We start from the raw sequence: 27,526 nt of genomic DNA, 5'->3' as shown, positions 1-27,526 counted from the left end.
GCTCGCTACCCTTTGTGTCCATATATCTGCTTATGTGTGATATTGCTTTCAGACAAGCAATGCCTTAGCTAGAGTCTCTAGTGCGGTCAGGTGAAGTGTATGAATATTACGGCGATAATGCACCCCTAACCGCACATTGCCTGTTTACAAGCGTATGTGCAGGTAGGCGATATGCGTGCTTTCGTGTACTGAAAAATCCACACGTTTCAGACACACGCCAGGCATTGGTGATTTTCACCTGAATTCTAGATCTCTCTCTGAACGCCTTTTGGGCCGCGCTTCTCGTGACACTGAATTTGACTTCCACCGAGTATATAGGTCATGCGTGGCTATAAGTGGCACCACAGCTAAGCCCTTCAGCCTAACCTTGTGGACCATCTTGGTGTCGCACCACATGGTCCTGACCTTTGACACTTAGAGGTCCTTTCAGTCTTGTGGTGGTGAAAGGGGGGGGGGGGGGGGGTCATGTGGTTAGTCGCGTGGATGACGCCACGTAATCAATGATGTCAAGCTTACGCTGAATACCATGTTTAAATATGCTAAATCTCTGCCAATTTTTTTGCTCCATGTGGGTCCGTTTCTACGCAGCAAGCGTCGGGCGCTACACTCAGGGCACGAGAAAAAATATTCAATGTGCGGTGCTACTGAGCAGTGGTAAGTACTTTACGCAATAAGTAAACCAGCCTGCTCTACTGAGGCTTCAGTGCGGCATGGACTACATGCAGCCATCCTGGATAGAATGACAGAATTTCTAGTTTTGTTGTGAAATGATTCCGCAGTATGGTTTACTTTGTATACTGCCCAGGTGGCAGAGAGCAAGAAAGTGGCCTGGTGCCCCATTATCGTTCACAGCCTACAGTTGCTAGAAAGGTTAGTGGGCTCAGTACGCTTTCAAGTTTTAAATTTCTGTAAAAAAAAAAACGCTAGTAGTAGTGGCTTTTTTGGCTTCGTTTTGCTTGCGCTTCTATGGGTGCGCACCGAACAGGTGCTCTATTTCGATGCATAGATGGCGCTCACATGGCTGAAACGACTCTTGTTGGCTAGAGGTACGCTCCTTCACGTCTCTATCAACATTTGGATCCGCGGTTCGACTCGGGGTCGCTGGCGTGACAGCTCAATAGATGGGGGTAGCAGCTGCCTTCTCAGTGCATGGCCGCATGTTAGTGCTGCGGCATGGTGCATGGGTGCATATTAGTTTAGCAGTGTGTTACTGCATGGCTGCATGTTAGTACTTGAAGCACTCGAATGAGCGCCTTCTAAAGAAGTGCGAGAGGCATAGATAAGCCTCCACAGCTGCCAACATGCGGAAGTTTACATGTCTCGTACGTTATGACACAATCTGAAGATGGGGTTCTGTATTCGACGCATACCCGATGCACTGACATGACATAGTTTTGTAGTCGCGTTTTCTTGTTGTCATAATAGCTTTCTAAGCCTTTTAATTCTTTTCAGTCCTCATTAAGCCCAGTTGATAGCCAGCGCTTGTTGTTGTCATACCTTCCTCTTTTGTCCGTCTTTGGTGTGCTGCGAGCAAAACTGAACACCTTTTAACTCGCCCAAATTCCCGTTTTATTTAATTCGAGTAGGCTAACCATGAAATTATCACCGTCAAATCCGTCAATGTACTCTGGGAACTGTAAGGCGCTAACGCGTATAGGTGAGCATCAGTGAGACTTGACGATGAAAAGCTCTAGAAGCAAGACGCATCGAACTCAAACAAGAGAGCCAGAATTCAAACTTCCTCAGTTGTGGTAGAAGAGCTATTACGTGTCTTCTTGGCTTTCTGCAAACAGTGCAGCGTTAGTGCGACAATTTCTGTCGCCTAGTTTACAATGCCTCCACTCATACTCAGTCGACCTGCCGTGGCCTCCTATTTCATTGCAAACAATAGGGAGCCACATGAACAAAAGGAGACTCTACTGCACCTCAAGAGGGCCCCAGGTATGAGCCTGGTGTATTTTAGACGTGCATGTTTTTTTCACATTTTTCACAAGTTTTGAAATCTTTACGTTTTTCTCAAAATAGTTTGCCCCGCCTCATCTTATTGAAACTGTGACAACATTTTTCTGAATGAATATTTTGATATGAAATTTTGATGACTAATTTCTCATATACATTATACGCAATAAATGGATAAAATTTAAATCTATTGAAGATAATTTAAATTACAGCTTAGTTTTGTAATAAATGAGCAAATTAATTTTTTTCACTTTCTTCAGTTTCTCAAAAATTACTTTCTCAGTATTTATTGCATTACATTTATCCTAGTTCATTGCACAGGTCACACATTCAACTTCACAAATGCCACAGCTTTCCTCAGTTCAACATTCCAGTAGTTGGTTATCACTGCTAGCGTGACTAGCAGTTCTAACATATTTTTGAGAAAAATTATCTCCCAGAAATTGAATTTAACCAATTTTTTTACTTTAAATAGCTAAGTGGAATCAAACATGCTTAGTCAGGAAAAAAGTGGCTATTATAGTCCTGGCTGCTGAATTAAAAAAAAAGTTTTTCAGTGTGGCTTCCCACCTGATGCTTAGATTGCTTGCGTTGGCTGTAGCTCGAAGTATAAATCAAAAATAAGAATAGTAACGAAATAACAGTGCGATTCCTGACCAACGTGTGTGCCATTTTTAACCAACTGCGTCCATTTGAGTCAGAAACCTGATGGACGTGATTCAGTTTTTCTTTGCTACTTCCAATAATTTTCTTCTTTTTAGGTAGGATAATGTTGCCGTGAAGCGAGCATGAACAAACACACAGAAATACAGGCAGCTCGGTTCATGCCTCCAATTTGTAGTCAAGATCAATTTCCAACTTTGAATGCAACAAGGCAACACGAAATATCGAATGATTGAAAAATGTGGAATCTTTAAATGATATCTCCGTTACATTTCCACGACGTCAAAACTAATATCTACGAGTTCTAGGTAAAGGCAGATTTGATGTCGTGTGTACGCCTCCAGCTTTTCCACGAAAAAAGGTTGGTAAATAAGACGTCTCAGAGATTACGCCTCGGTACGTAGACGTTTACACTTAATCCGGACTTCCCTTGGCAGTTTGTGGTTCGCTAGGCAGCGTCGTTCGAGAGGAAGTCCACCGCGCGCTGAGGGCATCCGTCGCTCCGGTCGAGCCACCGCCACCACCAGCTCCTTGCCCACCCGCGACGTATGCGGACGTGATACGCAGTCCTGCGACACTCCGTTGCCGACAGCCGCGGTCGCCTTCTTCACGCCACCGCTCGCCTTCTCGGATTGGTTTTACTCCTGGTGCACACCGTGGGTCCTCGAGCCCGCACCGGAAAAACTAGACCAGGCGACCTTTGGCGACGTGGCCGCCGAGCAGCGTAGCAGCGAAAAGCTTTCACAGACGCGTCGATCGAACCATCCTAAACGACGCCGACGACGACAAGCTCATCGACGCGTCAGTAGCACCATTCCGATACGGCGTCAATGACGACAGGCTCTAATAAGAGCAGGGTCTCCTTAGACATACATATCCTTATCGACTCTACGGAGGTTGGCGCGTCAGTCGATACTAGTTTTGGCACTGTATCCTTAGCGGTAGGATGGCTACGACGCTGAATAAAGTTACGACGCCATGGGACGGGGCACAGATACGTAAGGCTGGAGGCCATGGTGTTACACCGCTCTGTATGCGCACAGCCATAGTCACAGTGCGTGGTTGCACGTTTGTGGGCACGTTACTCGCTTTACGTGAATGTTGCCGGGACGTGATCCTTGGCGTTGACTTTCTTCGAGAATATGGCGCCACCGTAGGCCTCCGGAATCGCCTTCTCCCGTTTTTAACCACACTGGCTACCGAAGAACCCGGCGATGATCATTTCTGAGCCGCACGGCGAATTTGCGATGATACTGTTACAGTGCCTCCACGTTCAAGTATACTGGCTGGGGTCACCTACGACGAGCCACAGCGGAGACAACGTGTTGTTGAGCCTGGGGTCTCTCTTTTGCTTACCCTGGGTGTGCGTGTATAGCGAGAGTGCTGGCTTTTCTCTATGACGGTCGCACAGAGGTGAAGTCTAGAGTCTGACGGAAACCCGTCTGGTCGGGATGTTACATGACGAAAGAAGAAGGCACCGACCAAAAGAAAAGATGGGATGACGTTTCGGCTCCCCCACGGGAGCCTTGTTCACAATCACGCGGCAGAGTGTTCGCCCAATTTGTTCAAATAAAGCCCTGAGTTCAAATATTTAATTTCTGTTAGATTAAGCCCCGCGCAGCCATGTGACGGCGCCTTCAAACCACATCTTTGAAGTTGAAATGTTTACAAATTGCTATCTCACGCAGGCAATAAGGGTTGCTCTCTAATCATTCATCGATGTTCGCTGTTGCCTTTTCCAAACAAAAAAGTTTTTTGCCCTTTTATTCGCTGAAAAAAAATCTGGTATTTTCGACAAGGTAAGTTGTTGGGCGAGTTGGTTTCTATATTCCATAACTACAGCGCAACGAACGAGACGTAGAAGGACACACGCAGGGACACAGCACAGCGCTGTTGTGCCCCTGCTTGTGCCCTTCTTCCACTTCCCGTTCGTTGCGCTGTAGTTATGGAACTGGTATTTTCGAGTGTTTTTTTTTTTTGGGGGGGGGGGGCTTTTACCCCTCTACTTGTGTCAAAAAAATTCATCACCATCACCGTAGTGTTGTAGTAAAAATAGTGAGGATATGGCCAAGAGAAGGACATGCCTTGCTAAAGACAGATAACCAATGGTTGCTAAGGATAACAGTACATTCCGAATGAGACCAAGGGTAGCAGAGGCCAACAGAATGTTAGGTGGGTCTGGGATATTAGGAAGTTTTGCTCCAGTTAATAAACCTGTCGGAACAACCACTACTATAATAATTAATAATATTAAAATAGAACAAATAGCCACACTGAAATTTTTGGGCGTGTGGTTTGAGACCGGTCTATCTTTGAACAGACATGTAGATAAGCTAAGTGCAGAATTAAGTAAGGTTCTTGGGTGCCTTTGTAGGTTAACTAACTTGATAGCTCTCTGGTTGAAGAAAACATTGTGCTAGACTTTATTTTATTCACGACTATCTTATTTTAGCCTAGTATGGGGTACTACGAGTAAAAAAATTATACCTGGTTAACCATATTAGAGAAACAAATTTAAGAATGTTTGAAAGCTACGGGGGTATACCTCAAGATTTACCAACTAAACCCCTCTTCTTAAAACATGAAATGCTTAAACCTAGTCAGATATACCATTACAAGCTTGCACAATACATAAAAAAAATAAGCTATATGATAACGCCAGGCCTAAGACACCAAGTCGATACTGCTTACGAAAAGAAACGCTTAGAACACCACGCATACGTACAAACTATGGCACGCAACACTTAAACTACCAAGTCCTCCTATTTTTAAACAACCTAGGAAACAGGATTGATTTCAGGGCACGTATTTCGAAGTCAATTAGAAGATTCCTGCTAAAGAGTGAAATAATAAAAGGTGGTACAGGAGAAGGTAACTGGAGCCATCAGTAAAAGACTTTTTTTCCAGCTTCATTCGTATATAGGTAAGCTGATGAAGATGATGGTGCAACCTGGCGAAGAATCTGGAAGCCCTTTTTAACGTCTTAGTTTGCGCATGTTTAGTTTAGTTGTCCTCATAATGCATGTTGCGTACTGTGCGTTGTTCGCTATCTTGCTCAATCCTCTAGTGAGATGTATGAAACAGACAGCTAGCACTTGCAGTCGTTCTGTTATTGCCAGCTTACGTAAGTTAAGTCAAAGTCAACTTCTCTTTGAAGTAGCTGTTCCAACTTAATAACTACCGGAAGAGTCGTCGCTATTTTCACATTCGGAGGGCGAAAAGTAGCCCTGAGTATGAGAAGCATGCATAAGCGCGGTTCATACCCAGCAATTTTGGACAAAAGCAATTTTTAGCGGGAAACCATTTATGAAAGCATTTTTTTCATATAATGCAAAATTTCACTCTAACAAACAGTATATTACATCTAAGGCACTCACTGCGCTCTATTGGTTAAAGCGTTCCTTAACATCTGCTACACCTGACACCAAATTATTAGCGTATACTTCACTTGTTCGTTCAGTACTAGAATATAGCATAATTTGTTGTTTTCCGTCGACTAACCACTGCATTAATACACTAGAAAGCGTTCAGCGAAAGACCATTAGATTCATTTATAACAAGTACCGCCGTAGCGATTCCCCTAGAGCGCTTTTACGCAAAGCTGGTCCTCCAACAACACAAATTAGGGCCAAAATCTTGCGGCTAAAGTTTCTTTTTCTACTTTTAACTGATGCGTTCAAGATAGATAAAGATAAGTACTAGTCATATCCTAACTCAGTAAACTCGAGAACAAAGCACACTAAGCACATTAGCGAGTGCAGATTTCATACTGACACGTTCAAATTTTCATTCTTTCCGCAAGCCATCCGAGATTGCAATGCATTGGCGAATGATGTCGTCACTTGAAATTCTTTTGATGTTTTTTTGGAAGGACTGTCAAATCTAAAATTTGAATAAGTGCACTGTTTTGGACTTGTTTTTTATTTCGTTTTCGGTGGGCAGAATTTATGGCATTGTGTTGCATTGCCTAGTTTTGTTTTTATTCGAGAAGTGTGCCATGAGGCATAAGTTGAAAAAAAATGAAGGGGGGCAATAATGCACGAGAATAAAAGCCTTTTCGCAAGTTATTTTGCAATCAAGATTTTTATTATTTTTATTATCTTTTCATTCCTTCAGTAACCTGACTGTAAACGTTTTTTCTGTGTATATAATTAGTCCCTGTCCTGCAAAAGTCTGCACGATGAGGCTGGAAGTCTGTTGTAAATAAAAATAAATAAATAAAATCTACAAATCATCCAACGGCACTCTCGAATTTTTTAATATTAATATTTTTGCCGCCATCAACAGCGTTTCCCATTGTTTTTTTCTTACGGGGTTCTTAACTGTTCGATGCCGCCAATGGAAACACTCTAAAAGAAAGAGTTCACTACATATCACAAGAATGGACCACTACCTTCAAAATTACTATGAATTTTGCAATTCTAGACTTTTTTTCATAAATTGCTGGACTTGGTGTGAATTATTTATGCCTAAAGACGTTATTCCTAAGGCTATGGCCGTAATTCAATTCAGATTGATTCCCACAATACCCATTGCAGGCGACAAATGTGGTTTAATTGAAACAAAAAAAACGTTCTTGAATTTCACGCATATGTGTAAAAATAAATAAAAACGTTTGGTTTAATGCTCGACCTTTCGGAAATCAAATATTTCAAAGACTAACACACAAACGGAGAGCGTCGCCTTTGCCTCAATATATGGAAGTAAAGATACTCTACAACGCGATATCGCCACTTCCAGTAACCAAGGTAGTTGTGATTTGCTGCTCTCGCCTGCTATATTAGCAACATGAGAACAGCTTGATTTAACGGGAAGATAGACCTTAGTGGTTATATTTTCATGGATGGACGGACGGACGGACGGACGGACGGACGGACGGACGGACGGACGGACGGACAGCAATTCGTACCAAAGGAGGTAGTTCAACTGTCCATCAGGACCAGAAAAAGAAGTGTGTCCATGCTAAAGCGGCTGCACAGCGCTCTTCAGAAAAACCTCGCCATCCACGTAAATACGTGCCCTATTTGAATAGAACTGCATCCTCGTCTTCTGAAGAAACTCCGGACGTCCTCCCACTGTCTGAGGCCTCCTGGGAACCATGCATGAGTGCAGCTGAGCTGGCACTGACGCTAGGCTTAGTACCTCCGCTGCCACGCTGGCGGAGGTAGCTCTGCCAGCGTCTATCGTGGCAGCACCTGCCACGCAGTCGACACCTGATCCGCGGCGCCAGATCCAGCTTTGTGCCCCCGGTTCATCGGCAGATGCACTCCTCCTGCCTTCCCGAAATGCCAGATTGCTAGTGAGTGATCTGCCACCAGGGCACATGGCCATCAACTCTACACCACCGGATCAGCCTCAAACCGCACAGCATAATGAACAGGGCATTCCAATGGACTTATCGGCACCTCTACCCGTGCAAAAGTGCCCTCGCGCAACTCACAAGGGTCCCTCAAACGACAGCCAACCGATTCCACCTTCGGAAATTGATGCCTCCCAAGGTAAGCGCACTTGTCTTACGATCGAGGACTCGGTGGAGCCTATACCCGGATCGTCTTCTTACAAAGTGACCGTTAAATCACTGGCCAACAAAAGCCTCACGGATATATCCAACAAGATTTTACAAGCTAACTTTGACGCATGCCTCGGAACCAAAGGTTTTCGGGGCTTCACAGCCAGGACAAAGTCCAACACCATTGCAGTGTGGCTTCCGACTCTGACTGCCATAGAACGGCCGCAAACGCTCACCAGTATTTCACTTAGAAGCGAACTCTCAGTGCCAGTACAAGTGTATTTAGTTGAAGGCTCCGACTTGCAGCGCTGCGTCGTCTACAACGTCGATATCACTGAGGATCAAACTGCACTCCAGCGCGAGCTGTACTGTCCCACGCACCGTGTCATCCAGGCCCGACGAATGGGAAAGGGGCGCACTTGCATAGCCACCTTGCAAGGCCCTCTGACACTACCATCCCCGTATGTACTATTATGGCTCTATATTACGGCCTCGGCCATAAAAACCAAGTGCGGCACATTGCTATAACTGCTTCCGTACTGGACATATGCGCAGATCCTGCCCCTTCGCTGCTGCTGGTGAAAGTACATCGGAAGGGAAAGTGGCTTATCGATGCGGCCTTTGTAAATCCGACGACCACGAGATAACATCTCCAAGCTGTCGAATGACTAAGCATTGGCCAATAGAAGTCAGTATAGCTTCATTGCAGACATCCAATCGGTTCGCAGCTCTCCAGTGGGATGACGACGAGTGGCCGGAGCTCCCTGAGCACACCTCGCATGATCCTTCAGCTAAGCAGTCTTCTAACGGTGCTGCGCGAAAAGAACGCATCAGAAAACAGCCAGCAAAGCAGCGCAGTGTGCCTGAACTATCGCAGGACGATATGGCCGCAGTCGACGAACAAATCGCATGTCTTTTAGCGGAGGTCACCAAGCTCCGGCAACACCGTGAACTGCTCCACATCTCACACTCCATTCTTCAGCCGCCAACGCCAGTTCTTTCCCCATGGAAGTTTTTACAGCTCAGCGACAACAAGCTAACAGATAATCGCCGGCCAACATCTGCTCATTCGTCATCGTTGCTTCGCCAGAAATTTGAGGAACAAGATGCTTGCCTGCCTGAAGGATCAATTGTTGTCTACGTAGACGCAAGCATACAAGACTGCAAAGCAACAACAGCTATCTATTGCCCGTGCAGACCTGCCCTAAATTAAGCCTCTTGGTTTCAGCTTACGGAACCCCCTTCGTCCTTTTGTGCTGAGCTCGTTGCAGTTCAAGAAGCACTCTGCTCTGTGGCCGACATAACTATGCTCCCTGCGGCCCGCGTTGTCATCCGCACTGATGCCCTTCAAGTTGTCCGGTTGCTACGACGTGTTAGCCGCTGTCCCACGATATGTCAGGACATCCACCGGCTCGCGGCACGCATCCCGCAGCCAGTACGTATTGAGTGGGTCCCACGGGTTCTGCTGACCTATCAAAGCCAGGCAGATTTAGCGACCCGCCTTGCGGATCCAAACTCATCACCGCATCGGCTCCTTCATTTGGACAATTTTACCCTCCTTTCATCAAGAAAGGAACTCCTCCGGCGCCGCACACGTGCTCTCTCCCCTCCGTGTGCTGTAACCCTCCCCCGTGGTCTTGCCCGTGCAGAGGAGGTTGCGCTTAGGAGGATCCGGCTCGGGGTTGCCCTCACACCAGCCATCACTCGGAAGTGGCCTCAGTACCGAGAATTGTTTCCTCGGCCAGGGTGTCCGATATGCAAACACGAGGACATTGAGACCGACATTCATCACTTAATATGGGACTGCCCAGATCTCAAGCCTACAAGTTTCCGGCACCTGAAGGTAGCAGGTCTTTCACCAAGCAACCCTGCTTCATACATTGCCTGGACGCAGCGACCGTACCATCGTTCTCTACTGGACTTCATCAAATCAGCTAACCTTTTTCCATTCATTTAATCTCTACTACATCATTAATCACACCTTCACCCATCATTTATGCCCTGTGGCAATAAACCTCGCTTTAAAAAAACGGTCCATCACCAAAAGAAGTTCTTCAGAGGTTACATGTGCAAAATATACTGGTAGATACGTACCGCAGTGTTTTTTTTTTGTGAACACTAATATTGTTACGAATATCAAAACAATGCATACCAAATTCGGGAAAAATACCGAGCAAAACCAAAAAATTTGTCAACATTAATGAAAAGCAACCGGTATATAAAGTGCAAGTATTGTTTAAAACAGAAACACATATATAAGGGTCCAACAACATATACAAAGAAATAAGAAAGGGCAGTGAAAATACGTTAAGTGCAGAAATACATTGGAGAAATCGTTACCGTTCTTTATTGAAATTAATCATTAATTTGATCGTGACCCGTGACGAAGCGGCATAAGAGAAGAAATTTTTTGAATTGTTTTCACGTATACGTAATTCTTCCTGCTTCACAACTCATGTCAATTTTCTCTTTCTGCAAAGGTTTCCCCAGCTAGCAAGAGCAGAGCAACATGTTTGCCTTGCTTAGATGGGAGCACTAGTTTCCGGGAATGCCACGGCTCTCGCTGAAATCGGGCCAATAATTTTCCCGCTTTACTGTTCTCTTCAGCCGTATGTGTTCCTTTTTCACCCAAGAAATTCACATTGAGAACCTATAATAAAAAAAGTACTCAAGGAGAGAGCACGCGATGACCGATTTCCTTTTCAGATCAACAAGCGCGATGTTCAACATGAAAAGGATTTAGCACAGATTCTTGCCGCATGCCCTTCTCAACCATGTACCCAATCAGACAATTTGGAGCACCTTAAAATCATTCCACTTTTCTTAAAGGTACGCAGTTCAAGATAATAGGTTGCTTCCTCGCCGAAATGGTGCCAAATAATAAAATGTATTCCGATGAGAATCCAAGGCAAAGCGGCTCGACTGTCCAGAAGGACTGCGAATGCACATCGTAGGTGCTTAGTCACTGCGATGTTTTGCCGAAATTTTTGCATTTCTTCATAGCAAGCACTCTGACTTTACCACGCCTGGTCAGTTTCAGCTGGATCATGATTTTCCTTACAATATTTTCACACCTTAATATTATAGCACTTGTGCTGCGTGTTAGGTTGAAAATGGGGAATCTGTGCGACATAGCATTCCGAGTCCATTTTCGCATTGCTGCAAGAAGTCTGCGATGGCATGTTACTGTTTGGCTACTTTGCGCGCCGCTTGCTTTCAGGTCATCAGCTTTCGCATCTCACAGTTGTATGCATTGAGGCCTGGCAATACTCCCGTGCTCAAACCTTCTCTGCATATTTCCCAGTGCGTCAGATTATTAAACACATTATTCGATGACTGCCTATAGTGCAGATAGCAGCGATAACATAGTAGTCCCATAACAGTTATAACAGTGACAATTCATGACGAAGTTTCATTTGTCAGTTTCCTACCACCGCTACTAGAGCAGGTGAGCGTGGCTCAAAAGATGCGTTTAAGAGAAAAAAAAGTTTATTTTAATCACAGTTGCCGTGCAAGAGCACTCCTTCTATGTCGCCTGGAAAGAAAAATGAGCCAAGCTTAATTGCGAAAGCAAAGTCGCTCAAGACGTGATGACTCGGTCACACAGACACTTTTTTGGCAAAAATGTTAGTGAAGCAAAGCTGGCGATGAATTCAAAATAGCTTTCATTTAGACAGCATTAGAGTTCCCGTTCATGAGGAAAGCCGGCGTCCGGATGTCTCAAGAAAAAGCAAGTGGCTCAGCTGCCACCACGGTGAGCAGGTGGCCGCCGGACCACCGAGTTGCGGGCACCATGGCAGGTGGCAATCAAACTAAATAAATAAAATTGCCACGTGCGCAACGTGGCACTGCGCATCAACTCATTTGCCGACATATAGCTTCCCGAAGGACTATCTCTGCCAAAATGAGCATTCCTGGAGCTCCGGAAGAGCAGCCTGAGCCTTATAAGCCGCACTAGTGACTGTTTCTGATAGCTAACTGCCTTGGCAGTGGCGCATTTCTTAACCGCTGCACCACTGCCTGCGTAGTGGTTCGAGGACACTCCGCGATCAGTGAATCATAGAAAGAAAAGGAATGCCTGAGCTGAAGTCATCTCGAATGCCTTCGCATTGTACTCCTAAAAGAAGGTTAAGCGTTATCCAAGTTCTTATTACCTTATCACAGATGTATTCTACAAACATTTTTAAAAGAACCGCTCACCTGTAGCTCAGGACATGTCTTCTCATGGCTTTTGGCTGCTATCCAAAAACGTAGTGGGTGTTTAGAAAAGCAGGAGTTGACCTCTGGAATGTAAACTTTCAAAAAATTGGAGAGGACACTTAAGCCCTGCTTTAAGGCTATGACCCGGCAGCGTACCGGGTTAGGCTTTACATTCTGAGCAGTTTGACACCTTTGAACGCATTTTACATTTTTTTCAATTGTTTCAATTAATTCATACAGAAATTACACACTCTACATTTCCTCAATTAGCATCATCAAGCATTGCCTTTTCATTCTGAGCATTTTGACACATTTGAACCCCATTTTTTAAATTTTTTTTTTCATTTCTCCTATGTTTAAATAATCAATTACTTACAATGATTTCATCAACTCGTTATGGCCTGTTACTTACCAATAAATCATCAGTGACTAGAACCACCAATTACCATGATACGATTTTTTTACACCGCACCGATTGTAGGTCGCCGATTCAAATTCCTGCAGCGAGCTAGGCTCTAACATAGCTAGTAAGTTTATGCTACACGAAACGCTGAAGCGTATGACACCATCTGGAGCACTGTGCAGCGAACGGTTGGCATGATAGGATTTTTTACCCAGACCCCGATAATTTCCGACACGCGGTGCCGACTATGCCGGCGGCTTTTCGACCGAACGAGCTGTACACGCTACCGCGTAAAGCGGTTGAGTATGAGACGTCCTGAAGTACAGTTTTCTCAGAACGTACTAAAGAGTTTTTGAAAAGGACGCTAATATGCACCTTTCTCTCCTGTGAAGCCTTCAGACTCTGCAGAAGCGACGTGTCTACGGGAAGGTGCTTGATAATCAAGTTATCATTAAATTATTTTGTCCAAGTTTGAAACCTCCAAATATTGACCCTTTGAACAGCTTAGAAAATGGGTTTTAAAGACTGATTAGGCATTCAAAGGATTCGTGGTTTGTCAAACGCATACATGTTTATGGGGACGGGCAGTCAAAATTGCAGATCTATGGGCTTTCTTCATATAACTTTGTGCATTCCTCTTCACTGTTCGCATGACCTGTCGCGAACATGACCAAATGTTCGTGACCTTCAACTCATAAGCAGCAATTACGCTCATTAGAGTCAGGTTATGAAATATGCAGTCATGCGTTAATTATTTCTGAGATTCCATGTCTTTTAATTTTTCAAAACCTGGACAGAGACAAAGGAACAAGAATAAGCGAAAACACAATGCATTCATGTCAGCAGACCGTCCGTCTTAAAGGGCACCTTTGCCTCCCAAAGCTTCGGCGCTCCTCCGCCGGCGCCACCCACTCGGCACCTCCCCTACCTCCGCCGGCTGTCGCCACGCGCCGAGGTGCCGCGGCCGTGGCAGCAGAATTTGGCGCCGAGGGCCAATGACCATCCCCGACTGCGGACGTCACTTGCACGACGTGACGTCTTACGCCAGGTTTCGCTCGAAAGCCCGGCACCACGAATCGCCGCGAGATGCAATACCGGGAATTTAAAAAAAATATATATTATAAATGTCCAGCTTGCTTTTCAGGTCTCGTACGCGGGAAGCATTTTAAAGCCAAGCTCGGGCACCCTAATTTGTGGCCCTTTAAGGACACTGGCAATGCGAATTAAATTTTACATTTTATTAATTAGTGTCCTCTGTTGAGGACAAACAGTTGCAAGGATACCTGTTAACGCTGGATGAAATATATGGCACGTACACCGGACACCTATTTTTTGTCTATGCACGCTGCTGTAAGCCAGGTGCATGCTTTAGAAGTCTTTCATTCCCGTAACTCTACCTGACCTGCCCTCTCTGTCCTTACGCTGGTAACGTTATCGTTGTCCGCTATTCTTAATAGTTCTCGCTACAGCGAGGACACATACTACGTTGTATATGCGGTAGTCACTGAGGGCCATAATTTGTAGGGCCACACTTTTGCCCATACGCTCCATTTCATTCAAATTTTATTGGAGTCAGGTGAAACTCCTCCACGCAGTCTCAGCTAAAGGGGTAATTTATAAAATAAAAGTTATTTTAAAAGCTACTTACTCGTTTATTAGGCGAATTGACGTGCAGGGCGGCGAACGGGCCATAAGTGTGTATGCTGACAAGAAAATTCAACTAATAACATAAATTCACTTGTGAAATCGCAAAAGAAAATTAGGAAACGTCGATAATTCTGTGTTTATTTTCAGGTAAACACACCTACGCGTCCTCGCTCGTGATTTTACATCTGCGTTTTAACTGTGGGAAAGGTTTTCTGTTGTAGCAGGTTTCACTCCCACTGCTCGACGCACCTACGGTTTCAATCCCATTCCTCTACGCACCTACGGTTTTACTTCCATTGCTCGACGCACCTACAGTTTCACTCCCATTGCTCGACGCACCTACGGCTTCACTCACACTGCTCGACAAACCTACGGTTTTATTTCCATTGCTCGACGCACCTACGGTTTCACTCACACTGCTCTACGAACCTACGGTTATGCTTCCATTGCTCGACGCACCTACAGTTTCACTCCCATTTCTCGACGCACCTACGGTTTCACTCACACTGCTCGACGAACCTACGGTTTTAGTTCTATTGCTCGACGCACCTACGGTTTCACTCCCACTGCTTGACGCACCTACGGTTTCACTCACACTGCTCGACAGACCTACGGTTTTGCTTCCATTACTCGACGCACCTACAGTTTCACTCCCATTGCTCAACGCACCTACGGTTTCACTCGCACTGCTCGACGAACCTACGGTTTTACTTCCATTGCTCGACGCACCTACAGTTTCACTCGCATTGCTCGACGCACCTACGGTTTCACTCGCACTGCTCGACGAACCTACGGTTTTACTTCCATTGCTCGACGCACCTACAGTTTCACTCCCATTGCTCGACGCACCTACGGTTTCACTCGCACTGCTCGACGAACCTATGGTTTTACTTCCATTGCTCGACGCACCTACAGTTTCACTCCCATTTCTCGACGCACCTACGGTTTCACTGGCACTGCTCGACGAACCTACGGTTTTACTTCCATTGCTCGACGCACCTACAGTTTCACTCCCATTGCTCGACGCACCTACGGTTTCCCTCGCACTGCTCGAAGAACCTACGGTTTTACTTTCATTGCTCGACGCACCTACAGTTTCACTCCCATTGCTCAACGCACCTACGGTTTCACTCGCACTGCTCGACGAACCTACGGTTTTACTTCCATTGCTCGACGCACCTACAGTTTCACTCCCATTGCTCGACGCACCTACGGTTTCACTCGCACTGCTCGACGAACCTACGGTTTTACTTCCATTGCTCGACGCACCTACAGTTTCACTCCCATTTCTCGACGCACCTACGGTTTCACTCGCACTGCTCGACGAACCTACGGTTTTACTTCCATTGCTCGACGCACCTACAGTTTCACTCCCATTGCTCGACGCACCTACGGTTTCCCTCGCACTGCTCGAAGAACCTACGGTTTTACTTTCATTGCTCGACGCACCTACAGTTTCACTCCCATTGCTCAACGCACCTACGGTTTCACTCGCACTGCTCGACGAACCTACGGTTTTACTTCCATTGCTCGACGCACCTACAGTTTCACTCCCATTGCTCGACGCACCTACGGTTTCACTCGCACTGCTCGACGAACCTACGGTTTTACTTCCATTGCTCGACGCACCTACAGTTTCACTCCATTGCTCGACGCACCTACAGTTTCACTCGCTCTGCTCGACGAACCTACGGTTTTACTTCCATTGCTCGACGCACCTACAGTTTCACTCACACTGCTCGACGAACCTACGGTTTTGCTTCCATTACTCGACGCACCTACATTTCACTCCCATTGCTCGACGCACCTACGGTTTCACTCGCACTGCTCGACGAACCTACGGTTTTACTTCCATTACTCGACGCACCTACAGTTTCACTCCATTGCTCGACGCACCTACGGTTTCACTCGCTCTGCTCGACGAACCTACGGTTTTACTTCCATTGCTCGACGCACCTACAGTTTCACTCCCATTGCTCAACGCACCTACGGTTTCACTCGCACTGCTCGACGAACCTACGGTTTTACTTCCATTGCTCGACGCACCTACAGTTTCACTCCCATTGCTCGACGCACCTACGGTTTCACTCGCACTGCTCGACGAACCTACGGTTTTACTTCCATTGCTCGACGCACCTACAGTTTCACTCCCATTGCTCGACGCACCTACGGTTTCACTCGCACTGCTCGACGAACCTACGGTTTTACTTCCATTACTCGACGCACCTACAGTTTCACTCCATTGCTCGACGCACCTACGGTTTCACTCGCACTGCTCGACGAACCTACGGTTTTACTTCCATTACTCGACGCACCTACAGTTTCACTCCATTGCTCGACGCACCTACGGTTTCACTCGCTCTGCTCGACGAACCTACGGTTTTACTTCCATTGCTCGACGCACCTACAGTTTCACTCCCATTGCTCAACGCACCTACGGTTTCACTCGCACTGCTCGACGAACCTACGGTTTTACTTCCATTGCTCGACGCACCTACGGTTTCACTCGCACTGCTCCACGAACCTACGGTTTTACTTCCATTGCTCGACGCACCTACAGTTTCACTCCATTGCTCGACGCACCTACAGTTTCACTCGCTCTGCTCGACGAACCAACGGTTTTACTTCCATTGCTCGACGCACCTACAGTTTCACTCACACTGCTCGACGAACCTACGGTTTTGCTTCCATTACTCGACGCACCTACATTTCACTCCCATTGCTCGACGCACCTACGGTTTCACTCGCGCTGCTCGACGAACCTACGGTTTTACTTCCATTACTCGACGCACCTACAGTTTCACTCCATTGCTCGACGCACCTACGGTTTCACTCGCTCTGCTCGACGAACCTACGGTTTTACTCCATTGCTCGACGCACCTACGGTTTCACTCACACTGCTCGACGAACCTACGGTTTTGCTTCCATTACTCGACGCACCTACAGTTTCACTCCCATTGCTCGACGCACCTACGGTTTCACTCGCACTGCTCGACGAACCTACGGTTTTACTTCCATTGCTCGACGCACCTGCGGTTTCACTCGCTCTGCTCGACGAACCTACGGTTTTACTTCCATTGCTCGACGCACCTACAGTTTCACTCCCATTGCTCGACGCACCTACGGTTTCACTCCCATTGCTCTACGCACCTACAGTTTCACTTCCATTGCACTACGCACCTACGATTGCACTTCCATTGCTTTAAGCCCCTATGGTTTCACTTCCATTACTCTAAACACCTAATGTTTCACTCGCATTGCTCGACGTACCTACGGTTTCACTCCTATTGCACTACGCACTGTTGGGACTCCCAGGCTTCGTATCCAGATGCTGGCAACCGGTTGTTATGGGCCGGGTAGCATGCCCAGTTGTTGTGATGCAAGGTGGTGTTGTTTGGCCGGAGAAGGGATGAGGAATGATGGAAGCTGACATTTGGGGGAACAAAAAACTGCGGCTTTACTGGCACTCTGAATAAACTTAGTTACATAATTTAGAGAAGAGCAAACAGTCATGAATTAAGAGTTCATAGCATCGAGCGACTGGATAAGCCTTATCGCCAAGGCCCAGAGCGTTGATTCCCACTAAGGGCGCTCGTTAAATACCCTAAGGCTCCACCCCTTCACACAGCGGAGGCCAAAAAAACATGAGGCAGAGATCGGAAGGGTGACACATCACATGGCATGCGTAGGCACTCGTTGCAGAGTCCACGCGTGGGAACTCGCGAGGAGGAAACGCAAGTCCGAAGCTTTTTCATGCTGTGGTGCAACATTACTGCAAGCTGCACGTGTCGATCGAAAACATCTATGCGGCGCCCTGGCTGCAACTTCGGCGCGCTCTCTCCGGTTGGGATGGCTCCTGTCAGTCAGGGTTAATAACTGAAAGTCACCGTTCCCTTCTTCCCCCGTCGACTGCCCACCGTCGGTCTCGTCTTGCTAGGAACTGCAAAGGGAATGTCATCTCCCCATCCCCCCCCCCCCCCCCTACTGATGAGCGTGGGAAAGATTCCGCAGGCAGGTTCCTAGCACATCCTTTTTTTCGTGGCGTCCGCGTGGGGTCAAACGACCTGTCGAAATTGCCGCTACCGCGTGGTCATCCCGGTCGATGGAATCTTCGCTTTAATCCTATTCCGCTGGTGTGCATCCCATGCATAACAGCACCCGCCGCCAGACAATACGTCCGGAAGATGAGCTGCTCCTACGCAGCTCGGCTGACCGGACGTGCAAGAATGGGCTCTAGTTCCGAGTCCTCCAAGCCTCTTCTCATCCTGGTTTCCGAAATCCAGCTCTGGGAATTTCTCTACGAGGCAAGGCAAATGGAGCCACAAACGCCAAGTCACACACAACAAAAGGAAGTGCCGTATTTAGCCCACCCGTCCCGTAGCTTCCATTCAGAAGTCGCTTGTGGCTTCAGAATCCGATCGCTGATCCACAGTTGTTGGGGCGCCCAGGCTTCGGATCTCACAGCTGGCAACCAGTTGTTATGGACCGGGTAGCACGACCAGTTGTTATGCAAAGTAGCGTTGTTTGGCCAGAGAGATGAGGAAGGATGGAAACTGACATTTGGGACAACAAAAACATGCGGCTTTACTGTCACTTTGAAGAAATCTATTTACATAATTTAGAAAAGAGCAAACAGTCACAAATTAAATTTTTATAGCGTCTAGCGCCTGGATGAGCCTTGTCATCAGGGCCCAGAGCGTTCATTTCCACTCAGGTCGCTCGATAAATACCCTAAGTCTCAACCCCTTCACAATGCGGTGGCGAACTGAGCACGATGCACAGATCGGAAGAGTGACACGGCACCTACGATTTCACTTCCATTGCTCGACGCACCTACGGTTTCCCTTCCATTACTCCAAGCACCTACCAGTTCACTCCCATTGCTCTACGCACCTACGGTTTCACTCCCATTGCTCGACGTACCTACGGTTTCACTCCTATTGCCCTACGCACCTACGATTTCACTTCCATTGCTCCACACAGCTACGGTTTCACTCCCATTGCTTGACGCACCTATGGTTTCACTGCCATTGCACTACGCACCTACGGTTTCACTCCCATTGCTCTACCCACCTACGGTTTCACTCCCATTGCTCGGCGTGCCTACGGTTTCACTCCTATTGCACTACGCACCGACGAATTCACTTCCATTGCTCCACACAGCTACGGTTTCACTCCCATTGCTTGACGCACCTATGGTTTCACTGCCATTGCACTACGCACCTACGGTTTCACTCCCATTGCTCTACGCACCTACGGTTTCACTCCCATTGCTCGGCGTGCCTACGGTTTCACTCCTATTGCACTACGCACCTACGATTTCACTTCCATTGCTCCACACAGCTACGGTTTCACTCCCATTGCTTGACGCACCTATGGTTTCACTGCCATTGCACTACGCACCTACGGTTTCACTCCCATTGCTCTACCCACCTACGGTTTCACTCCCATTGCTCGGCGTGCCTACGGTTTCACTCCTATTGCACTACGCACCGACGATTTCACTTCCATTGCTCCACACAGCTACGGTTTCACTCCCATTGCTTGACGCACCTATGGTTTCACTGCCATTGCACTACGCACCTACGGTTTCACTCCCATTGCTCTACGCACCTACGGTTTCACTCCCATTGCTCGGCGTGCCTACGGTTTCACTCCTATTGCACTACGCACCTACGATTTCACTTCCATTGCTCCACACAGCTACGGTTTCACTCCCATTGCTTGACGCACCTATGGTTTCACTGCCATTGCACTACGCACCTACGGTTTCACTCCCATTGCTCTACGCACCTACGGTTTCACTCCCATTGCTCGGCGTGCCTACGGTTTCACTCCTATTGCACTACGCACCTACGATTTCACTTCCATTGCTCCACACAGCTACGGTTTCACTCCCATTGCTTGACGCACCTATGGTTTCACTGCCATTGCACTACGCACCTACGGTTTCACTCCCATTGCTCTACGCACCTACGGTTTCACTCCCATTGCTCGGCGTGCCTACGGTTTCACTCCTATTGCACTACGCACCTACGATTTCACTTCCATTGCTCCACACAGCTACGGTTTCACTCCCATTGCTTGACGCACCTATGGTTTCACTGCCATTGCACTACGCACCTACGGTTTCACTCCCATTGCTCTACGCACCTACGGTTTCACTCCCATTGCTCGACGTACCTACGGTTTCACTCCTATTGCACTACGAACCTACGATTTCACTTCCATTGCTCCACACAGCTACGGTTTCACTCCCATTGCTTGACGCACCTATGGTTTCCCTGCCATTGCACTACGCACCTACGGTTTCACTCCCATTGCTCTACGCACCTACGGTTTCACTCCCATTGCTCGGCGTGCCTACGGTTTCACTCCTATTGCACTACGCACCTACGATTTCACTTCCATTGCTCCACACAGCTACGGTTTCACTCCCATTGCTTGACGCACCTATGGTTTCACTGCAATTGCACTACGCACATACGGTTTCACTCCCATTGCTCTACGCACCTACGGTTTCACTCCCATTGCTCGACGTACCTACGGTTTCACTCCTATTGCACTACGAACCTACGATTTCACTTCCATTGCTCCACACAGCTACGGTTTCACTCCCATTGCTTGACGCACCTATTGTTTCCCTGCCATTGCACTACGCACCTACGGTTTCACTCCCATTGCTCTACGCACCTACGGTTTCACTCCCATTGCTCGGCGTGCCTACGGTTTCACTCCTATTGCACTACGCACCTACGATTTCACTTCCATTGCTCCACACAGCTACGGTTTCACTCCCATTGCTTGACGCACCTATGGTTTCACTGCAATTGCACTACGCACCTACGGTTTCACTCCCATTGCTCTACGCACCTACGGTTTCACTCCCATTGCTCGGCGTGCCTACGGTTTCACTCCTATTGCACTACGCACCTACGATTTCACTTCCATTGCTCCACACAGCTACGGTTTCACTCCCATTGCTTGACGCACCTATGGTTTCACTGCCATTGCACTACGCACCTACGGTTTCACTCCCATTGCTCTACGCACCTACGGTTTCACTCCCATTGCTCGGCGTGCCTACGGTTTCACTCCTATTGCACTACGCACCGACGATTTCACTTCCATTGCTCGACACAGCTACGGTTTCACTCCCATTGCTTTAAGCACCTATGGTTTCACTGCCATTGCAGTACGCACCTACGGTTTCACTTCCGTTGCTCTGGGCACCTACGGTTTCACTCCCATTGCTCGGCGTACCTACGGTTTCACTCCTATTGCACTACGCACCTACGATTTCACTTTCATTGCTCGACACAGCTACGGTTTCACTCCCATTGCTTGACGCACCTACGGTTTCACTGCCATTGCACTACGCACCTACGGTTTCACTCCCATTGCTCTACGCACCTACGGTTTCACTCCCATTGCTCGACGTACCTACGGTTTCACTCCTATTGCACTACGCACCTACGATTTCACTTCCATTGCTCCACACAGCTACGGTTTCACTCCCATTGCTTGACGCACCTATGGTTTCCCTTCCATTACTCCAAGCACCTACCAGTTCACTCCCATTGCTCTACGCACCTACGGTTTCACTCCCATTGCTCGACGTACCTACGGTTTCACTCCTATTGCACTACGCACCTACGATTTCACTTCCATTGCTCCACACAGCTACGGTTTCACTCCCATTGCTTGACGCACCTATGGTTTCACTGCCATTGCACTACGCACCTACGGTTTCACTCCCATTGCTCTACGCACCTACGGTTTCACTCCCATTGCTCGGCGTGCCTACGGTTTCACTCCTATTGCACTACGCACCGACGATTTCACTTCCATTGCTCGACACAGCTACGGTTTCACTCCCATTGCGTTAAGCACCTATGATTTCACTGCCATTGCAGTACGCACCTAGGGTTTCACTTCCGTTGCTCTGGGCACCTACGGTTTCACTCCCATTGCTCGGCGTACCTACGGTTTCACTCCTATTGCACTACGCACCTACGATTTCACTTGCATTGCTCGACACAGCTACGGTTTCACTCCCATTGCTTGACGCACCTACGGTTTCACTTCCGTTGCTCTGGGCACCTACGGTTGCACTCCCATTGCTCGACGCACCTACGGTTTCAGTCCCGCTGCTCGGAGCACGTACTGTTTCAGTTTACTTTGGTTTATAGAATATGAGAGATGCCGTAGTGAAGGTTTCCGGTTAATTTCGACCACCTGGGGTTCTTTAGCATGCACTGACATCGCACAGTACGCGGGACTCTAGAATTTTGCCTCCATTGAAATTCGACCTTTGCGGCTAGGAATTCCGCTACCGGAAAAGCTGGTAACGACCGCGATGGTATAGATCGATTCGTGCCTCAAAAGAAAAGAATCGAGAGTAAGCGGTCAGGTGTGATTCTTACTAGCTTATCAATAGTCTTGACGTCGTCCGGAAGGCTGAATCCCAAGACTGCGAGGAAACGGGTGGCCGTATGCTGACAGTTGTTAAAAATCCAGTCGAACGCTCTCCAATCGCGTGCACAGTGGAATGAATCGAAGAGTTCGTCCTGAGCGCAGTTGGTCTCACCCAAATAGACCTAAAAAAGAAAGAATAATTTCAGTCGCCCAAAAAAGGTACACATTCGGAACGAGAAAAATGGTTTGCGGTGCTTAAAGTTCATTCGCGTTGAAGTGACCAACAGCTTCGTAAATGTGGCGACTCTGCACAAGGCCGCAAAAAACAAGGCCGGCATCAAAACCGCTGTAGTGATACTGGTGCTAATGGAAATCATACCCGCTGGTGCGATTATGGTGCTTTTATGAGAGCAAGTTAACCGCTTTCCTAGGAGGTGTTTTCCTTCTCAAACAGTAAATCATAAACTTAATTTCTAATAAGCATACTACTTGAACGAGAATTTTTCGTATCATTTCTACTAATCATACTTCTTGAAAAAGCGAATTTCTCATCTAGTTTTAAATAAATGCGGTAATTTTAAGTGCTTCCGCAAATTGGAGTAGGCTTCCCAAGAGCACTGGTAAATGTAAAACGTGTTCAGAGTTTCTGTCTTTATTGTCACGCTGTCTGCCGTTGAGTAATATCCCGCTTACTTCATACCTTTTGACTGGCATTGCGCTTCATGTGATAGTGTACCCTTTCCATTTCTGTTTTGTGATTTTTGCACTGCGGTGACCTGAAGACCGTTTGCCGTCAGATGACTCATCGACGTTGCGTATTTTGTTACTTTCTTGCTTTTACCAACTGTTTGGTTTGGTTTGGTTTAAGGGGATGTAACGTCCCAAAGCGACTCAGGCTATGAGAGACGCCGCAGTGAAGGGCTCCGGACATTTCGACCACCTGGGCTTCTTTAACGTGCATTGACATTGCAGAGTACACGGGCCTCTAGAATTTCGCCTCCATCGAATTCGACCGCCGCGGCCGGGGTCGAGCCCGCGTCTTTTAGGCCAGCAGCCGAGCGTCATAACCACTCAGCCACCGCGGCGGCTGCTTTTACCAACTGTGCTTAGCTGTTTTAAGTATTTTTCACATGTTCACTTTCCTCCAATTGTCCCCCTTGAAATAATGCCCTTGTTGTGCTGCAGGTACTTGTTTAAAGAAAATTAAATAAATTCAGAGCCACAAACTTTGAGCACAAAGCGGCGGCTACCGACCAAGCTATTCAAGAATGTAGATGAGGGCATCACCTCAGCGGGCTAATTAAGAACGTACAAGCTGGTTCCTTAGGCCTCGGAGAAGCTTGTTTAGTCCGGTTATGACGAGTAATAGCATTGTATGCAACTCTAAAGAAAACCTAATCCGTGAACAGGGAGCTTCACCTATGCGCTATAAACAAGGATTATTTCCAATTTCGCAACAGCCGCCACTAACATTTTTGTGCGTATGCAAAATTTTAAAAAATATTCCTCGATTTCGTAATAATAATTATCGTGTGCAAGAGTGCAAGGAGCACATAATTTATTTTTAAACAAATTTCTGTGGCTCAAATCGGCAGCCAGACTGTAAGAAATGAGTGGCAGAAAAACAAATAGACGTTAAACTGCCAAAACTCTAGCTCCCCAGCCGGGTGATATCTTTCATCAAGAAAGGTTCATCACGAAGGTCAAACAAAAACTACAGAGCAGCTGTCCGCTGTGAAAATAACTCATCAAACCGTAGGCAGACCACTCAGTACAAGTACCAGGGGAGGCTGGATCGCCAGTGTTTGCCAATGGCGATCGCAAAGAATCTATGGGATATGCCTATCTTGGTATAGGTTTTATTTCTGTGATGCCATGACCTCATTTCCATCTTCGCCATTTTCGCGACGCTACCGTTGAAAATCGAGGGCGACTTCACTGCTCGTGTTGTTCAGCGAACGGTTTTTTGAGCGGTCAGCAACGGACTGGTTTGGTTTTGATTTTATGGGGATTTAGCGTCCAAGGCGACTCAGGCTTTGAGGGACGCCGTAGTGAAGGGCTCCGGGAATTTCGACTTCCTCGGGTTCTTTTAACATGCTCTGACACCGCATAGTAGACGGGCCTCTTGAATTTCGCCCCCATCGAAATTCGACCGCCGCGGCCAGGATCGAACACGCTTCTCTCGGGTCAGCAGCTGAGCCCCATAACTACACAGCCACCTCTGCGGCTTGTCGCGGGCTGGGCTAAAGTAATTAGTCACACTGTTTTGGTTGGATACAGCTCAAGAACTAAGCGTCATATGTCACTCAAATGAGGCCTTCCAGGCAATTTCATCGGCCAATTTTCATGACGTCGAGGTTAATCCCCTAGCATGACATCAAAGGCAGCCGTAGGTGCTTCCGTGAAATGGGATTAACGTATAAACGCAATGAGAATCGGTGGACGCCATTGATGGCCACAAAGGAACTAGGATAAGGGGGGAGTGTGCAGGTAGAACAACAAGGACAACAACCTCTTGGCAAGTGTGGCACAATCGGCACAGATCGAGAGACGCATGGGGAACAGAACTGTGAATATAAATTGCAGATCTACCAGGTTGAAGGGATAAGGATGCTACGGCGATCAGGGATATGGGAACGGCATGCGCAGAAACCACAGAGGTAAGCAGGGAATTGTGATCTTGTAGGGAGGAATTCCCATGCTTTTAGTTTTCCGTCCAATCGGCGGATGTTCATTAACGAGGCCTTATTATGGCTCCGTTAAACTCCCAACCTTGGATTGTTTCGTTTTTTCCTGATTGCCAAATCGGATAACCCCGGTATAGTTGATGGAGACTAAAGGGAACGCACACTTCGTGACATTTGCCGTAGAGTTCGTTCAAGAATGCAGACATTCTGGAAAACTTTCCAGATCATTGCTTTCATCTTCTAATCCAGCCGCGAAACTGTACGCGGCGGGTCACTTTTTCCGAGATCATGATTGCAGCTCTAAACCTCTTACGGCATGATGAGTTTCTGAGCATTTCGACGAGGTTACTTCTGTACTTACCATGGCATAGCTGCTGGCCTTCATGAAACGCTTTAAAAACTGACACTACTCTCAAACACAACAGCACACCTATCCCCGCGTTCCGTAAACTAAAAGCAACTACTTTGCAGAACCTGCTTGGTACTTTCAACGAAATGTGGAATTGTGGCGTTATGTCGGGAGAGTGGGAGCATTGTATATTTGTTCGAATAGCCAAGCAATGTCAATCTCCAGCAACTTCCGCGGCCCTTCTCCCTATTTCCCTCACATATACTATCTGCAAGGTTTACGAACATATTTATGGCGCTCCCTTGTCATGGTGTTTATGTTCCTTGCATGTTATCCAGGATGCCAGATTGATTTCAGTTCGAAAATTAGATCGGGTTACTGTCTTGATACTTTGCCTGCTGACGTTTAGGACCATTAAACTCAGGTTTACCTCGCTTCTACCGTGATAATGACGGATGTCACAGACACACGACCACATCATTTGTCCTCCCTTCAAACTCTTGATCTCCCATAATGGTTTCTTCTCTTCATTCACATCCTTTTATCAAACCTAACCTTTAGTGTACATGTTCACGGGAAGCCTTTGGCTACTGCACCTCCAACAGAGGAGTGGCCCAGGGCTCGGCTCGTGCCCCGACATTATTTAACATGGCAATTATTCGTCTTGCTCAACTCCTTGAAAACACCTCTTTCCTCCGCAGTCTTGCACACGCAGATGACATAACCGTATGGTCCTGTAACAGAGATGCGTTCGTCTTACAGTAGGCTATCAGAACACGCTGGAAGTCTTAGCCTCTCGCCTCTGTCCACTGGGTGTGAACCCTCACACCTGCTAAATCCTATTTCACAACGAAAACAAAGCCGATTTAAGGCAAGCTCCTGCTTCAAATTTTACGGTAGCAAATTCCTTGATTCTTAGCATGGAATTTCGCGTTCTAGGTCTTCTTCTTATATATGGAACTGGCATGTCGTAGCTGACAGCCACCGTAGATCATGCAGCTTCTGATACGCTCGGCCTCAATCGCCGCAGAGCTATCCGCTCTGTTGTAGCAGTGATCATACGTCTCGTTGCCTTCTGCGCATTATCCTCAAGCCACCGATAGTATACCAGGAACAATTTAACCGTCTCACGCGAAGAGAGTGGGACTCCCGTGAAGCGATCAGTCGTGAGGCTATGCACGCCATAACTTATCTCGCCTGCCTTACACCCGCACCCTTGCTTTAAGAGTACACAAAGCTTAATATACTGAGTGAAATCACCGGCCCGCGAGGGTCTAACAGGCTGAATTTGCAAACTGTCTCTTGGACTTCACTATTTACAGACACTGCCTCTGTGATCGTGCGGTCGGCTTAATGAATAGTTTCATTGTTTCCCCGCCAGTATCAGCCGCGCATCTACCTCAAGGCTGCTAACGTATACCGATGCATCACACAGCAAAGCGGGATCCTACGGCTGCACATCGCACCTCTGATCCTTAAATTAACCATATAGCATGGATAAATATACCGCGGATAGGTGCACCCTTTTATCGAGGGAACTGAAAGCGATTTACAATTCCATTGATTTCCTTCTTCTCTTTCACACACTGAATATTGATCCCCTCTACACCGACTTTCTCGCTGCCCCAGAACAGCTTGAGGCTCTTTGTAACACATTCCAAATTGCACAATGCATCCGTTCGTCAGCTCTG

At 47.2% G+C, this 27,526-nt stretch overlaps 1 protein-coding gene across 2 annotated transcripts in view; it reads right to left on the bottom strand.

Annotated features, from left to right (window-relative positions):
- Window positions 1-11,575: 11,575 nt before the first annotated feature.
- LOC144109520 (uncharacterized) overlaps window positions 11,576-27,526 on the bottom strand; it is a 53,217-nt gene continuing 37,266 nt past the window's right edge. The window contains exons 7-9 of one of the 2 annotated variants that reach the window (XM_077642344.1): window positions 22,808-22,981; window positions 12,332-12,426; window positions 11,576-11,666 (exon numbers count right to left, since the gene is read on the bottom strand). In XM_077642344.1, coding sequence (XP_077498470.1) covers window positions 12,370-12,426; window positions 22,808-22,981 — 231 coding nt within the window. In that variant the 3' untranslated portion in view covers window positions 11,576-11,666; window positions 12,332-12,369. Of the gene's footprint in view, window positions 11,667-12,331; window positions 12,427-17,797; window positions 18,935-22,807; window positions 22,982-27,526 lie in introns of those variants that run through there. The other variant, XM_077642345.1, reaches the window with a different exon arrangement.

Source organism: Amblyomma americanum, chromosome 11 (assembly GCF_052857255.1).
Source record: "Amblyomma americanum isolate KBUSLIRL-KWMA chromosome 11, ASM5285725v1, whole genome shotgun sequence".
Lineage (NCBI taxonomy): Eukaryota > Metazoa > Arthropoda > Arachnida > Ixodida > Ixodidae > Amblyomma > Amblyomma americanum.
This window is presented reverse-complemented; position numbering and strand designations above follow the sequence as displayed.